At 32.3% G+C, this 13,969-nt stretch overlaps 1 protein-coding gene across 15 annotated transcripts in view; it reads left to right on the top strand.

Moving 5' to 3' along the window:
* Positions 1 to 13,969, top strand: part of Mlip (muscular LMNA interacting protein) — a 124,509-nt gene that overhangs the window by 30,841 nt on the left and 79,699 nt on the right. For 11 of the 15 annotated variants that reach the window (XM_078019870.1, XM_078019867.1, XM_078019873.1 and 8 more), the window contains 2 exons: positions 8,764 to 8,829; positions 9,125 to 9,184. The exons of 1 other annotated variant lie outside the window; for it this stretch is intronic. In XM_078019870.1, coding sequence (XP_077875996.1) covers positions 8,764 to 8,829; positions 9,125 to 9,184 — 126 coding nt within the window. The remainder of the gene's footprint in view (positions 1 to 8,763; positions 8,830 to 9,124; positions 9,185 to 13,969) is intronic. 3 more of the 15 variants (XM_078019874.1, XM_078019866.1, XM_078019864.1) reach the window with 1 other exon arrangement.

Here is a 13,969-nt window from a genome sequence, read left to right as displayed (position 1 = left end):
ATAATATGATTTTTTTTCTTCTTTAGATCTTTTGTATAAATTTGCAAATTTTCTATTATTTTTTCCATGGTATGTATTTCTTAATCAGAAATTTTGCTTTGTAAGAATTTTAAAATCATGGACATATAAAGATTTTATGAGTTTATTTTTTTTATAATAATACTTCTTTAATGGAATTTTGTTGCTCCTTTCAGTGTTGTAATGTTTTAAAAATAAATCTGGCAATTTAGTCTTCTTTACACATCTGTTTACACAATATAATTCATCCTATGTCACTAAAATCAAAGGGATTTATTTTTGAATTGAGTGGAAAATTAGGACTATAATCTTAAGAATTTTTTCTATTTTGAAAAGAATTAACATTTTGGAATATTTTCAATCACAGAAGCTTTTTTGTGGTCCCTTTGATATTGCATAGAACTCAATTAAGGGTCAGGAAGATGCAGTCTCATTATAATACTTGGTCCACTCTGTGGAATGCCTTGAAGATAGAGCTTGCATATATAATTTAAGTCTTAAATATTTCAACAATTAATTCTATCCCCAGCTGGATTATGGCCATAATGGCTATCTTGTGCTGCATTTTGTTCCATAGCATATTGTATAATTAACGAGAAACTGGAATTACTTTGAAAATAATACTATTTTTAAAAGCAAGATTTTCTGTAAATTGAAATACAGGCGTCTCTTGCAATGAGACTTTAAGCTATCATTAAATTATTGGCTTGGTTTCAGCTCTAATCACTCCTGGATGAAGCCCATTATTTTCAAAATAGTACATTTTGTTGGCAGGGGACACGAATTTTCTGGTACTTCTGTAATTTATTGTCTGCATCAAAACTTAAATTTACGGCTTATTCCATATTCTATCATTTTCCCTCTGTGAACATTTGTGAAGGAAGCATTTTAGCTTAAGTCCTAACTAAGGCTTTATATGAAGAGATAAATATAAGGCATCATATTTTAATGTGTTGGTATCAGGGTCTTTGGCTTAAGTTTCCTCCAATAATCATCTTCTCTAAGACATGAGGATGAAATAAGAGTGACTATAAAGTAAACTTGTATTTGCAATTTTCTATGGATTCTACTCTAGCGTGTTGAACAATAGACTGAGTACTATTGACAAAATAACTTTATTCGTGGTCTCAATGCCTGCACAATAATCTATTTTGGGGAATATTAAAAGGATTCTTATTGACTAAATTTTCTTCTTATATGAATTTGAGAGCAATATGTAAAAAGTTAAAATTAAGCTGTGGGAACAATCTAATATTTCAAGTAAATGGATTGTTATTTTTATAGTATAATTATTTTAAGGAAGGAATATTTCATGATGTCAAAAATATGCATTTTTTGTCATATTAATGATTAATAGTTTTCCAAGAAAGAATATTTTTTTTTCTTGAAGGGAGCTCAAATTTTCTGTTCCCTTCAATATAAAAGCAGGACAAGGGTGAAGTACAATTTTCCTAATAAATGTCATTACTGTCTGCCATTTTCAAAATAAATTTAATTTATAAGTATGTTTATCTTAAACAGAATGATTCTAGCACACACAATTTTACAGGTATCAAATAAAATTATAGAGTTAGTTATTTAAATAGAGAGTTACAGGATAAATTCTTTTGTTTCATCATAGAAGGAAGGTAAAAGATAGTTATCTTGAAGACCATTGCAAAGACCATTGTATAATAATAGAAAGGCAAAGATTTGGGATATCAAGTTAGTTTTTAATCAATTTATTCTAAGTTGACTATTGATTTTTAAAAACATGATTTTCTAAACTTCAATCTGATTAAGCATATGTTCTTGGGTGAGAGTATTTTAAGATCTTTGCCTATTTCAAAAATTTAACAAAATCTAGTTGTTAATTTAGCAATGACCTATCCAAGAGAGGTATCACTTAATTTAGATTAGTACAGAGGCAAGTGTGTTGCCAATTTCTTTGGCAATGAACACATCTCCAGATTTCATACCCATGCTTAACTGATTATCCTCAGGTGGTTGTCTGGATGCACCTCCTATATCACATTTAATTATTCATACTGAGTGGTTTCTTTCTCCATCATGAACATTTTGAGTAAATATAGTAGTTTTCTTTTTATAAATGTTCAGTGAATGAATGTATTTAGTTTGGGGCTGGGTAGGTTTCTAAAATTTGCAATTTCATCCCAATCTTAAGGCAAGTTTTCACTCCTAAGAGTATAAAGGGGCCTAGTATATGATATTTGAAATACTACTACTATCACTACTACTACTGGAGAATATTTAGGATAGAGTAAGCCTAACCAATTCTATATGCCAGTGAAAAGTCATAAAAGGCCTTCTGATACAAGGGTAGCAGGTTGGTTTTTGACTTGATGCATTGGGGCAATTAGATGATACCATTGCAATGGCCTCCTATTGAGTACTCTGGTGGTCAGGCACCAAACCACATGGTTTACCATCTTCACAACTCTGTGAAGGTTAGTATATTGCTGAACCTCAAAGGACATCTGATCTTCCAGCATTACCCTGCTCTTTATGCGGTGGTGGCATCGGATTATTAAATTGAAGTATTGAGCAAGAGATGGTGATTTTGAAACCCTGTCTTCAACTTTTTTTTTTTAACTCACTAAAATGTATTGAAGTCCTCTTTGAATTAGAATGATAATTTTTTTTAAACAAGGAACAATTAAAGGGAATTGGAAAAAATTTAGCTATGAAAAGATTTGAAAGAGCCAGGGATTGCAAATCAGCCCAATTCCTGGAGCTACTGAAAGAGATGGGGCAAATTATAGTGAAGGAGATCTTGCCCGGAAATAAGGAACACCCTTCTGATATCCTTAATTAAATGGAGAAAAAGTATGACTTCTCCTATCATTGAGCCTTGATGCAAGGGGTCTGAAACCCACTGCAGTAGTTTGCAAAAATCCTTCTTTTTCTGTGGGAGGAATAGGCATTTAATCCTCTTTCAAAGCTCATGGGACTAAAAACACTGAGTTCCTTGGCTCTTGAAAAATTTATACTGATCACAATAAAATAATCTATTGGTAAATAGTCCTAGATCTTTAAAGAAACTAATTTTATATATCTGCAAGCTTGTTTGGCTTAGAGTGTACTTTCCCCTCTTTAGTTAAGACCTGATTCCCCAACTAGATAATCAAAGTAAGATTTATTTTTCTGAGAATATCTGCAATCCTACAAATGGTATTGTATTCCTGAAGCAAGTCTTCTGTAGTGCTCTGGTGATTTATTCTACCAAATAGTTGAGCAGATTAAGAAAGTATAGGGGCATTTAGGCTTAACATAAATAACTTTTAAAGGTTCATTTGATCCTTACTAAAATCCAGTAACTCATGTACAGAAGTTTTGAAATTCAATTCAATAGATGGTCAAGAGATAACAAAAAGTTTACAAGTCCTTTTAGATCATTCTTCCTTTGGAGGCAGTTTGCTGTCTAATTTCATTTCTAGTACGATCAATTCATTCCATCTTCAGATTTTTAGAACTTAATCCCATTTCCTTGGGGAGCAGTTTAGACCAATTCAATACATCTGACTGAAAAGTACAGTTCTATCAGAGGTGCTCTTTTTCAGTGGAGAACACCTATTACAGTTTATTGGCATATTTTCTCATAAGGATGAAAATATGATCTGCGATGCTTTTTCATAGCACTTGGCTCTTAATTATAATGCAGTGCTAGGTTCAGAAACTATTTTCTGCTGAAAGTTGGATTCACTAGGTTTCCTTTTAAAATCTAGGCTCCAAAGTTTGCTGTTCTGTGTAAATTGTAAATATTCTAGTAAGAATATCTGAAAATTTAGATTTAAAATTTTAAATCTTTTAAAAAAGATTTAAACAATATTCTATTTATGCATCAATTGCTATAGTGCAATTTGATGAAAAATGTTTTTAATAACAATATTTTACTGGGGAATATATTTAGAGACTGACTCACAATGAACAAATGTAAAGAAACCTCAATACAACCCTACTGGCTAACTTGTAAAACAAACAAAATATAAATATATATAAATCTATGCTCAGGCTTATTAAGAGAGATTTAGAATATTTTCTTTTAATAAATTTTTGAACAATGAAAAAAAGCTAGTTTCATGGCTGTTAGAAGTGGATCAAGATGATATATTTGACAAATAATTTCTAGTCAGTTAAAATATCAAGTCTAGTAAATTTCAAGGCTATCTAATCCAAAATAAGCCTGTCCACATACAAAATAGTTTTAATACCATCTGACTATTGCCCCCATTTCAGGTTTTGGCATTTCTGCTTAAAACCATTATCTTGCTTAGTTTTCTTGGGGACATAAGTAGATAATTTTGACATTCTTTTAATGAAGTCTAATAATTTGAGTAGCCCAAGAAAAGTTGTATTTGCCTGTAGTAATTTTCTAATTTAGGTAAAATAACAACCACATCTGGTTTTGGCTGAAAAAAAAATCATCTCACTGTACCAATACTGATCACATGCTAAGAGCTGATCATTGAGGAGAAGCAAATTTAATTATATTATGGAAAAATAACTAATTTATTTATTAGTTAAAATACTTAGAGTTTAAACCACTTCTCTAAAGCATTTCACTGTGGAGTCCTAAAATCATATTTATATAATTCATTCACTCATTTAAATCCATTACTTTCTGAGTTCACTCTTCAATCCATCCTGAAGATTTTTCCTGAGCCTCTACCATGTTCTGTATCCTGGGGCTACAAAGATAATACCATAATAGAACAAATAGTCCAGTACTGTAAAGAAATAGTTTGGGAAAAAATTACCATACAGTATGCTTAAGTATATGGTGCCTAATCAGGGAATGGTTGACTTTAGTCTGAGGGCCAGAAAGACATTATAAAGGAGTTTGATTTGGGTCTTCAAGATGAATCAGTGTTGAACACAAACAATTGAAAAAAATAAGTTCTACTTTAAAAAGAAAAGCAAAGAAAAAGATGAATAGGAGTTCTCTAAGTGATACTATGAAGCCGAACTCCACTGCCCCTGGTTGTTCACTCTGTACCTTAGTTCAACCCTTGTGTGGCCTGCATACTATTTGGTGTCCTCCTTTCTTGGACTGCGGGTACCTGTGATATACACTGTATATAAACCATTGTGATTTAGCATCTGTTTGGTGTAAGAGTCATGTATTTGTTCATACTAATAACACTGGGGAAGGAACCACTTCCTTACCTACAGTATGAATAGGAACTGATGAATACCTGCTATCAGGGAAATATTAAACCCTCTGAATCCCAGATAAGAGATATTATGTAAAAATTTCTGTCCCCCGCCAATCATTTCTCATTATTAATCTTAATTTTAGAGGAAGAAGAAAAATGCATAAGACATTATTTTTGGTAAAAAATATTTCTATTCAGTTATCATAACTAATCTTCTAAATTTTGTTATATAACAGGGAGGGAAGTGCATTTTGGAAACAAAAGTTTTCAAACAATATTTTGTTTGTGAACTATTAAAATAAAGGGATGGTAAGAGCTTATCCTTTAGATGCCATTTTTATGAATTCTTAGGTATATATCCTGTGCTAAAGAGATGATTCTAGCATCTGACATGCAGCCTGTAGGTAAAGGCCTATAAGTGTAGATGTATATCTGTTATTTGCCTGGGTTTGTATAAAGGAGGAAAATAGATTCTGATGAGCAATGAATTTCACAGTTCCATGTCCTGGTGGGACAAGTTTAATTAAGGATATGGCTAAATCAAGATGACAATGAAGAAATGAGAAATGGGAGGCAAATCTAAACAAGAGGACAGGGCAGAATGGTATTCTAAAAAAATTGTATAAAACATTATAATAGAGAACTGGTTCTTTTATTTGTTTACAAATTTACCAGAACATCTATATTCAGATCATTATTTTTTTTCCTTTGAAAATGATTGCCTTGAAGGACTAGTCACTTATTCTAATTAGTCTGTAATTGCTTATCACATTTGTGATGATTTCTTTAGTACCTGTCTTGGAAACTCATGGCACATATTTCTGAATGAACTTAGGGATGGTAGATTGTTGAAATTTGAAAGTGGATTTGAACTAGATAGGTTGAAAAGCTTCCTGTGGTAAAACATTTAGAATTGATGATCAAAATTCTAAAACTAGGTAGAATATGTGAAATTACCATCCTTTTTAGATCATTTTCAGTCAAACACTGGCAAGTGTGGTCCAATTCAGTAGACAGCTTTAGCACATAAAAAAAAAAATGTATGGGAAATCCCAAAGGACCAAATACCATACCAGACTGAAATTCAGAATGTTCATCTGCATGCAGATGCTTTGGTTGTTTTGAAGGTATTAAACTCACTAATCATAAGAATGTGCATTTATTGTTAACTAGGCAAGAGGAGAGAAAGACTTGGAACTGAGCAGGATAGAGAACTGAAATTGCATCATTATCATAAAGCCAGGATTTTTGAAAAGTTGTACTCTTAAGTACAGGATGGAAGAGATGAGAAAAAGACATTTACGAAAGAAAGACAAGCACATTTTCTAATTAATCTAAGCTCAGGGTAGGAAAAAAATAAACTTTAACAACAAGCTTGCTCTCCAAGGTGGGTTTAAAATTTGAATCCACACAACTCATGTAATGCTGCTTAGAAACTTTGCCCAAATCTTTGGATAACTATTGGATAATTAATACATGTGTCCATGAAGCCCAGTGAAGGATAAAATCATGGAATAGAGGTTTCAGTTTCTGCCTACAATCAGGCAAATAGGGTTTGGAGTCCAATTAACTGCATGATAAAACTAATTTAAAAAAAATTTTCATGAAACCATAAGAGAATCTGGAGTCTTTATAATATGTCATTCAGTCTCTAAACCATAATATCTGTACAGTCGAAAAACAGAACAATGCCACCAATATTCAAGGGTAGAAATCAACCCCAAGTTTTTACAGGTGTTGTAATTATCTGGCAAAGGTTTTAAAGCTATTATTATAAATATGCTCAAGGATGTAAAGGAAAATATTATCATAATGAATTAACATATAGAAATTCTCAACATAAAAATAAAAACTATAAATTAGAATCAAATGAAAATGCTAGAATTGAAAAATAAAATATTGAAAATAAAAAGTGCACTGGATTGGCTTAAGAGAAAATTTGAGATATAGAAAATCAATAAAATTGAAGATAGATCAATAGAAATGACCTGTTTTTAAAAACAGGAGAGACAAATATTAAAGAATTGAATAGAGCTTCACTGATATGTGGGATATATCAACATATAACTGGAGTCTCAGAAGGAGGATAGGAAGAGAGAGAAAATGGAGTGAAAAAAAAATACCAAATTTCCCAAATTTGATGAAAGACAAAAAATGTATACTTTCAAGAATTTCAGATAGTCCCAAGAAATTTTAATACAAAGAAAACCATGCATAGGCACATGACAAATTGCTAAGGTTCAAATATAAAGAGAAAATCAACACCCTACAGACAGAGCAACAGAAATACATGAAGGCTAACTTCTCAGAAACAATGGGGGCCAGAACATGGTGGAATAAGACCTTTGAAAAGGTGACAGAGAAAGAAAACTCTATATTCTATATTTATTCAAGAATGAAACAAGATAGAGATATTTATAGCTAAAAGAAAACTAAGAGAATTCCTTGATAGCAGACTTGCATTACAAAAAAAATTGCTAAAGCAATATTTTCAAGATGAAGGGAAATAATGGCAAATAGAATCCAAGAACTTCAGTAAGGAATGCAGATCATAGGGAGTGGTGGTTATGTGGCTAACTAGGAAATGTGATTCTATTCAAATTTCTTTAAAATACACATAACTACTTCAAGTTTACACCACAGTAATGTTTATAGCATATTTAAATGTAATTTACATAGAAATTAGAACACATAAATAAGAGGATGAACTGAACTGTAATTGCAAGCTTCTTGTTTATTGTGTGACATGATCTAAGATTTTGTGTGCTTGAGTTACACCTCAGTATGAATGAAAAAATTTCAAGGATTCCCCTCCCCCTCCCCCCCAAAAAACATAGCCTATAACTCCTGTATTATTTGGTGTAAGGAACACTAGGTGACACAATAGACAAACCCTGACATTTTAATGACTTGATGCAATTGATGTTTGCTACCTTCCCACATTATAGCTTGTTGTCACTCAGTTTGACCCTCCTGCACAGCCCCCTTTAATAGTGACTCAATAATGTTTTCTACTCTCATCTTGCATGTCAGTCATCTGTAGAAGATGAGAGAGAGAGCGGTGTAGGGGGGGCACTGAAGAAAAGTCATATCCATTCCTAACTTCCTTTCAGCAGAGGTTGCCCATCATTTTTTTATTACATTCAGTAAAAATCAGTCATAAATCCATCTATAAATTCTTGAGGCTAAGAAGATGTTGTGCAACTGTGTTCAAGCAAATAAAAGAAAGTGATGAATACTTGGCATTATCTCTACCACATGCCCAAATTAATGGATAGAAAAAAATGAACAAGGAAAATAACTTTAATTAATTAAAATGAAAACAATTAAATAAAACGTAAAATAGAAAAAAAAGCGGGTCAAAAACAGAACAAACAGCCTCCTTTCTTTATGGTTGCACTTTATATTAGAGAGATTGTTTTCCCAGGGGAAATTGGATGAATGTGGAAAGTGTCTTCATATTAAAGAATAGCTCATCAAATGATTCAGTTTTTTTTCCTTAGAAAATCAAGATATACAGGGTTTGCTTTTCTACTACATTGGTATTTGATTGGAAGCCTCACATGAGAAATATTTCATTTATCACTAGGCACTAGATGAACCAGCCAAGACTGAAAATGTCTCCAAGGACAGCACATTAGACCTTCCTGTGGAGGTAATGACTTCAGATTACCCTGCTTGTGGCATGCAACCCTGGAACTCACTGCTAACTCAGTACCTGGTTTCAATTTTTCCAGTTTTGTTATCCTGCACAGCTCAGGCAGAAAACTGAAGAGCTCTGTGCTACCATTGATAAGGTCTTGCAGGATTCCTTGTCTATGGTAATGCCTTAGAATAGAATGTGCTATTCAAACATTTGCTTCGCTTCTCTTCATTTCCCTCTACTTTAGTATGATGCCTCACAGGACTGTCCTTTTCTTTTCTTTCTTTCTTCTTTCTTTTTCTTCCAGCATTCTTCTGATTCTCCTTCAAGGTCCCCTCAGACATTGTTGGGTTCTGAAACAATCAAAGTATGTATATATTTATTATAATTTACTGATCCATAGATTTGCTAGGTCAGTGATTTTCAAACTGAATCAAAGCTCAATAGTCAGTTGGGAAATTTATAGTTAGTAAACCAATATATAAAAATGCCATCAGCATTTTAAAAATAGTACAATATCAGGTTCTATTTCAAGTACTGTATAGCCGTTGTTGACATTTGTTTTTGTTTGTTTACATGTTCACATGTGTACAAATTTGCATAGTAAATCTATTTCTTACTTGGATCATGTTCAAAACAGTTGGAAAACATACTAGAGTATGTAGTTGTATGTTAGCATTTTATAGAACTGGATGTAGAATCTGTGACTTATCTCAAACTATAGCTTCATTATTAATGTAATTACAGCTACTTAGAATTGTTAAACTGGAAAATGAAGTGGACTAAAATAGTACTATTCTAATAGCTTTAATATAGGTATATTTCTGGATTTTTAAAATTTGATAGACCAAATTAATTTCATTGTACTTTGGGACAGAATGCTAAATGTTTTAGATTGCTAAAGTACTACTAGGCTATTTGTTGTTGTAATTAAATATGTGTTTCCTTCTTAAAATGTAGTCATTTTTATTTGGAGAAATATTACACTTCTCTGAATTATTTTTCAAATATTTATATATATATTGTATTTTTTCAAATGTTTATATTGGTGAGTATAACTTTACTCACCCAAATTTCAGAATGCATGTGGCTTTTCCTTTATTGATAACTATTATTATTATTATTTTCTTTTCTGTCCTTATTTTCTGTCTTGGAGTTAGTACTTTCTGCATGTCTTTTCAAAAAATGGGACATTGATGTCTGACATAGGTTTTAAAAATGCAGAATTCTTCATAACTAGAAGAATTATCCTAATTTTTAACTGGAACATTATTGAAAAATATCCATTATTAGTAAAATAGAAGCCTGGGAACTGATTGTTGTCGATATCAATAAATTATATTTTTAACAGAGAGAACCCACAAACATAGTTTCTGTATTTGGAATCTATTTTGTTGTATATCCATTAAGTCTATTAATTAAAAATTTTGTTGTACCAAAAATAACATTATTTTATAAAAATAATTATTATTTAAAATAAATTTTTAAAATTTAACTTGTTGAACATGTAAAATATGTATTATATTAAATATAGTAATTGTATTTAAGAAGTTACATATGAATAGTAATATATATTTTATTGATTTAACAAATATCTACTACTCATTATATTAAAAATGATATTTTAGGTCACTAGATTTCAGGCAATTTTTCTTGAACAATTTTTTAAAAAAATTTTATTTGATATATAATATTTATACATATTTTTATATACAAGGTAATGTTATGATTCATGTATACAACTCAATAAGTAGCATATCAATCACATTAAGCTTTCATAAATTCTTTATGATAAGTGCATTCAGATTCCTTTTTTCTAATTATTTGAGGTATATATAAAGTTTTATATTTATTACATCCACCCTGCTCTGCCATAGAATACCAGAACTTATCCCTTCTGTCAAGCAATTTTATGCTACCAGTTGATTGACCCCTCCCATCATAACCCAGTTTAATCAACAATCCCTATTCTGCTCTCAACTTCTGTAAGATCAACTTTTTCAGATTCTGTTTAGAACTGAGATCATGTGGTGTTTGTGTTTCTGTTCTTGACTTATTTCACATTTCTCCAGTTCTATTCAGATAGGATTTCATGTTTTTTTATTCTAACTTGTTATATATAACAGCAGATGCATCATAATTCTTATTACACATAGAGAGCACTTTTTTTATATCTCTGGTTGTACACAAAGAAGAGTCACACCATTTGTGTCTTCATACAGGTACTTAGGGTACTGATGTTCATCTCATTCCACCATCTTTCCTCCCCCCATATCCCCTCCCTTTCCCTATTTCCCCTTTGCTCTATCTAGAGTTTGTGTAATCCACCCATGCTCCCCCCACCACTTTATGAATCAGCATCCTTGTATCAGAGAAAACATTTGCCATTTGGTGTTTTGGGATTGGCTGAATTCACAGAGCATTATATTCTCCAACTGCATCAATTTACCTGCAAATGTCATGATTTTATTGTCTTTTAATGCTGAATAGTATTCCACTGTGTGTATATATACCACATTTTCTTTATCCATTCATCATCTGAAGGGCATCTAGGTTGGTTCCACAATTTAGCAGTTATGAATTGTGCTCCTATAAATATTAATGTGGCTGTGTCCCTGTAGTATGCTGTTTTTAAGTCCTTTGGGTATAAACTGAGGACTGAAATAGCTGGGTCAAATGGTGATTCCATCTTCAATTTTCTGAGGAATCTCCATACTGCTTTCTATATTGCCTGCACCACTTTGCAGTCCTATCAGCAATGTATGAGTGTACCCTTTTCACCACATTCTCACCAACATTTATTGTTGCCTTTATTCTTGATGATTGCCATTCTGACAGGAGTGAGATGAAATTTTAGAAATATTTTGATTTGCATTTCTCTAATTGCTAGAGATGTTGAACACTCTTTCATATATTTGTTGATCAATTGTATTTCTTCTTCTGTGAAGTTCCTTAGCTCATTTATTGATTTGGTTATTTGTTTTATTAGTGTTAAGTTTTTGAATTCTTTTTATATCCTATAGATTAATGCTTTATCAGAGGTACATGTGGTAAAGATTTTCTCCAAATCTGTAGGCTCTCTCCTCAAGTTATTAATTGTTTCCTTTGCTGAGAAGAAGCTTCTTAATTTGAATCCCATCCCATTTTTTTGATTCTTGATTTTACTTCTTGCACTTTAGGAGTCTTGTCAAGGAAGTCAGATCCTAGGCCAATGTGATGAAGATTTGGGCCTATTTTTTCTTTTGTTAGGTGCAGGGTCTCTGTTTTAGTGTCTAAGTCTTTGATCTATTTTGAGTTGATTTTTGTACAGGGTGAGAGATAGAGGTTTAATTTCATTTTGCTACACATGGATTTCCGGTTTGGCCTCACCATTTGTTAAATAGGCTATATTTTCTCCAGTGAATGTTTTTGACACCTTTGTCTGGTATGAGATAACCATATTTATGTGAGTTTGTCTCTGTGTCCTCTATTATGTACTATTGGTCTTTACAAGTCTATTTTTGGGCCAATACCATTTCATTTTTGTTACTATAGCTCTGTAGTACAGTTTAAGGTCTGGTATTGTGATGCCTCCTGCTTCACTTTTCTTGCTAAGGATTGCTTTAGCCATTCTGGCTCTCTTATTTTTCCAAATAAATTTCATGATTGCTTTTTCTATTTCTATGAAGAATGTCATTGGGATTTTAATAGGAATTGCACTAACTCTGTATAACACTTTAGGTTGTATGGCCATTTTGACAATATTAATTCTGCCTATCCAGGAGCATGGGAGATTTTTCCATCTTCTGAGGTTTTCTTCAATTTCTTTCTTTAGTGTTCTGTAGTTTTCATTGTAGAGGTCTTTTGCCTCTTTTGTTAGATTGATTCCCAGGTTTTTTTTTTTTTGAGGGTATTTTTAATGGAGTAGTTTTCCTAATTTCTCTTTCAGTGGATTCATCGCTGATGTATAGGAATGCATTTGATTTATGGATGTTGATTTTATATCCTGCTACTTTGCTGAATTCATTTATTAGTTCTAAAAGTTTTCTGGTGAGATTTTTTGGGTCTTGAAGCAAGAAAAAGCTTGGTTGTGTAAAAATGAAGAAAGAAACCCAATGCATTTGTAGAATAGAGAGCTAGGGATTAACAGTGTAAAATGAAGTTAAGAAGGACTCATGAGAGTACCTTACTTAGGTCATGGCATGAAATTTGGATTCCACAGAAAATGGAAAGTCATAAAAAAAGGGCTAGGGAATAATGTGGAGCCATCGGGAGCAATCACTCTGACTTCTGTGAAGAAACATTTCTGTCAGGGATTGCCCTCTGTGCTTGTGGCCTGGAGAGAGGGGTTCAGAGCAGAGAGAAGCATATGGGTTCGAGACTTACTGTGAAATTGGAAGTGAGTGGTGAAAGAGAGAGGAGTCATGAATGAGCCACAGGTCTCTGCCTTGAGGATAGACAACAGTGGAGGAAGCCCAGTGGGATGGAGGGTAGAGGGCTATATTAGTTTTGGACAGATTTGTTTGAGGTTAATGTCAGAGAAGCTTACACCTGTGAGTCTGTAGCTAATGTTAGAGATCTGAAGATCACAACATAGATGTTGAAAGTGCCCTACATGGAGATCCAAGCAACAAAACATTACAGGTCAGTGGGGGAAGAGCCAGCAAAAAAGAATGAAAAGGACATTATGGTAAGAGGAAAGTTGGAGGGTGTGGTGTGGTGTCATGGAAGCTATATGCAAAGTGTTTAAGAGACTATCATTGTTGATGCTGCTAAGAGGAAGAGCAAACTAAGGTTAGGTAAGCATGTATGTTACTGGACTTGTGCATTTCCAAACTATATGGCTGATGCTTATGTGTAGATCTTCATTCTCTTCTCTGATTTTTTATGACTGTTGTTAGCATATATTTTTGTTTTGAAACTAAGGCTTTTTCTATGGACATGAAAATAGTCAAATTTAACATTTTTAATTCAACCTTTTCTAGATGGTGTCTTTTTTTTCTTTACTTTTATTTTTAACCTTTTAAAACTCCCTTGTCTAAGTATGTTTTCCTGTAGAAAAATATATATATTTTTATATATTTTATATATTATACTATATATTCTATATTCAATCAATTTTATACTCAGTCTGAGATTCTATTTATTGGAAACCTTTAGCCATTTAGAGTTA

Source organism: Ictidomys tridecemlineatus, chromosome 8 (assembly GCF_052094955.1).
Source record: "Ictidomys tridecemlineatus isolate mIctTri1 chromosome 8, mIctTri1.hap1, whole genome shotgun sequence".
Lineage (NCBI taxonomy): Eukaryota > Metazoa > Chordata > Mammalia > Rodentia > Sciuridae > Ictidomys > Ictidomys tridecemlineatus.
This window is presented reverse-complemented; position numbering and strand designations above follow the sequence as displayed.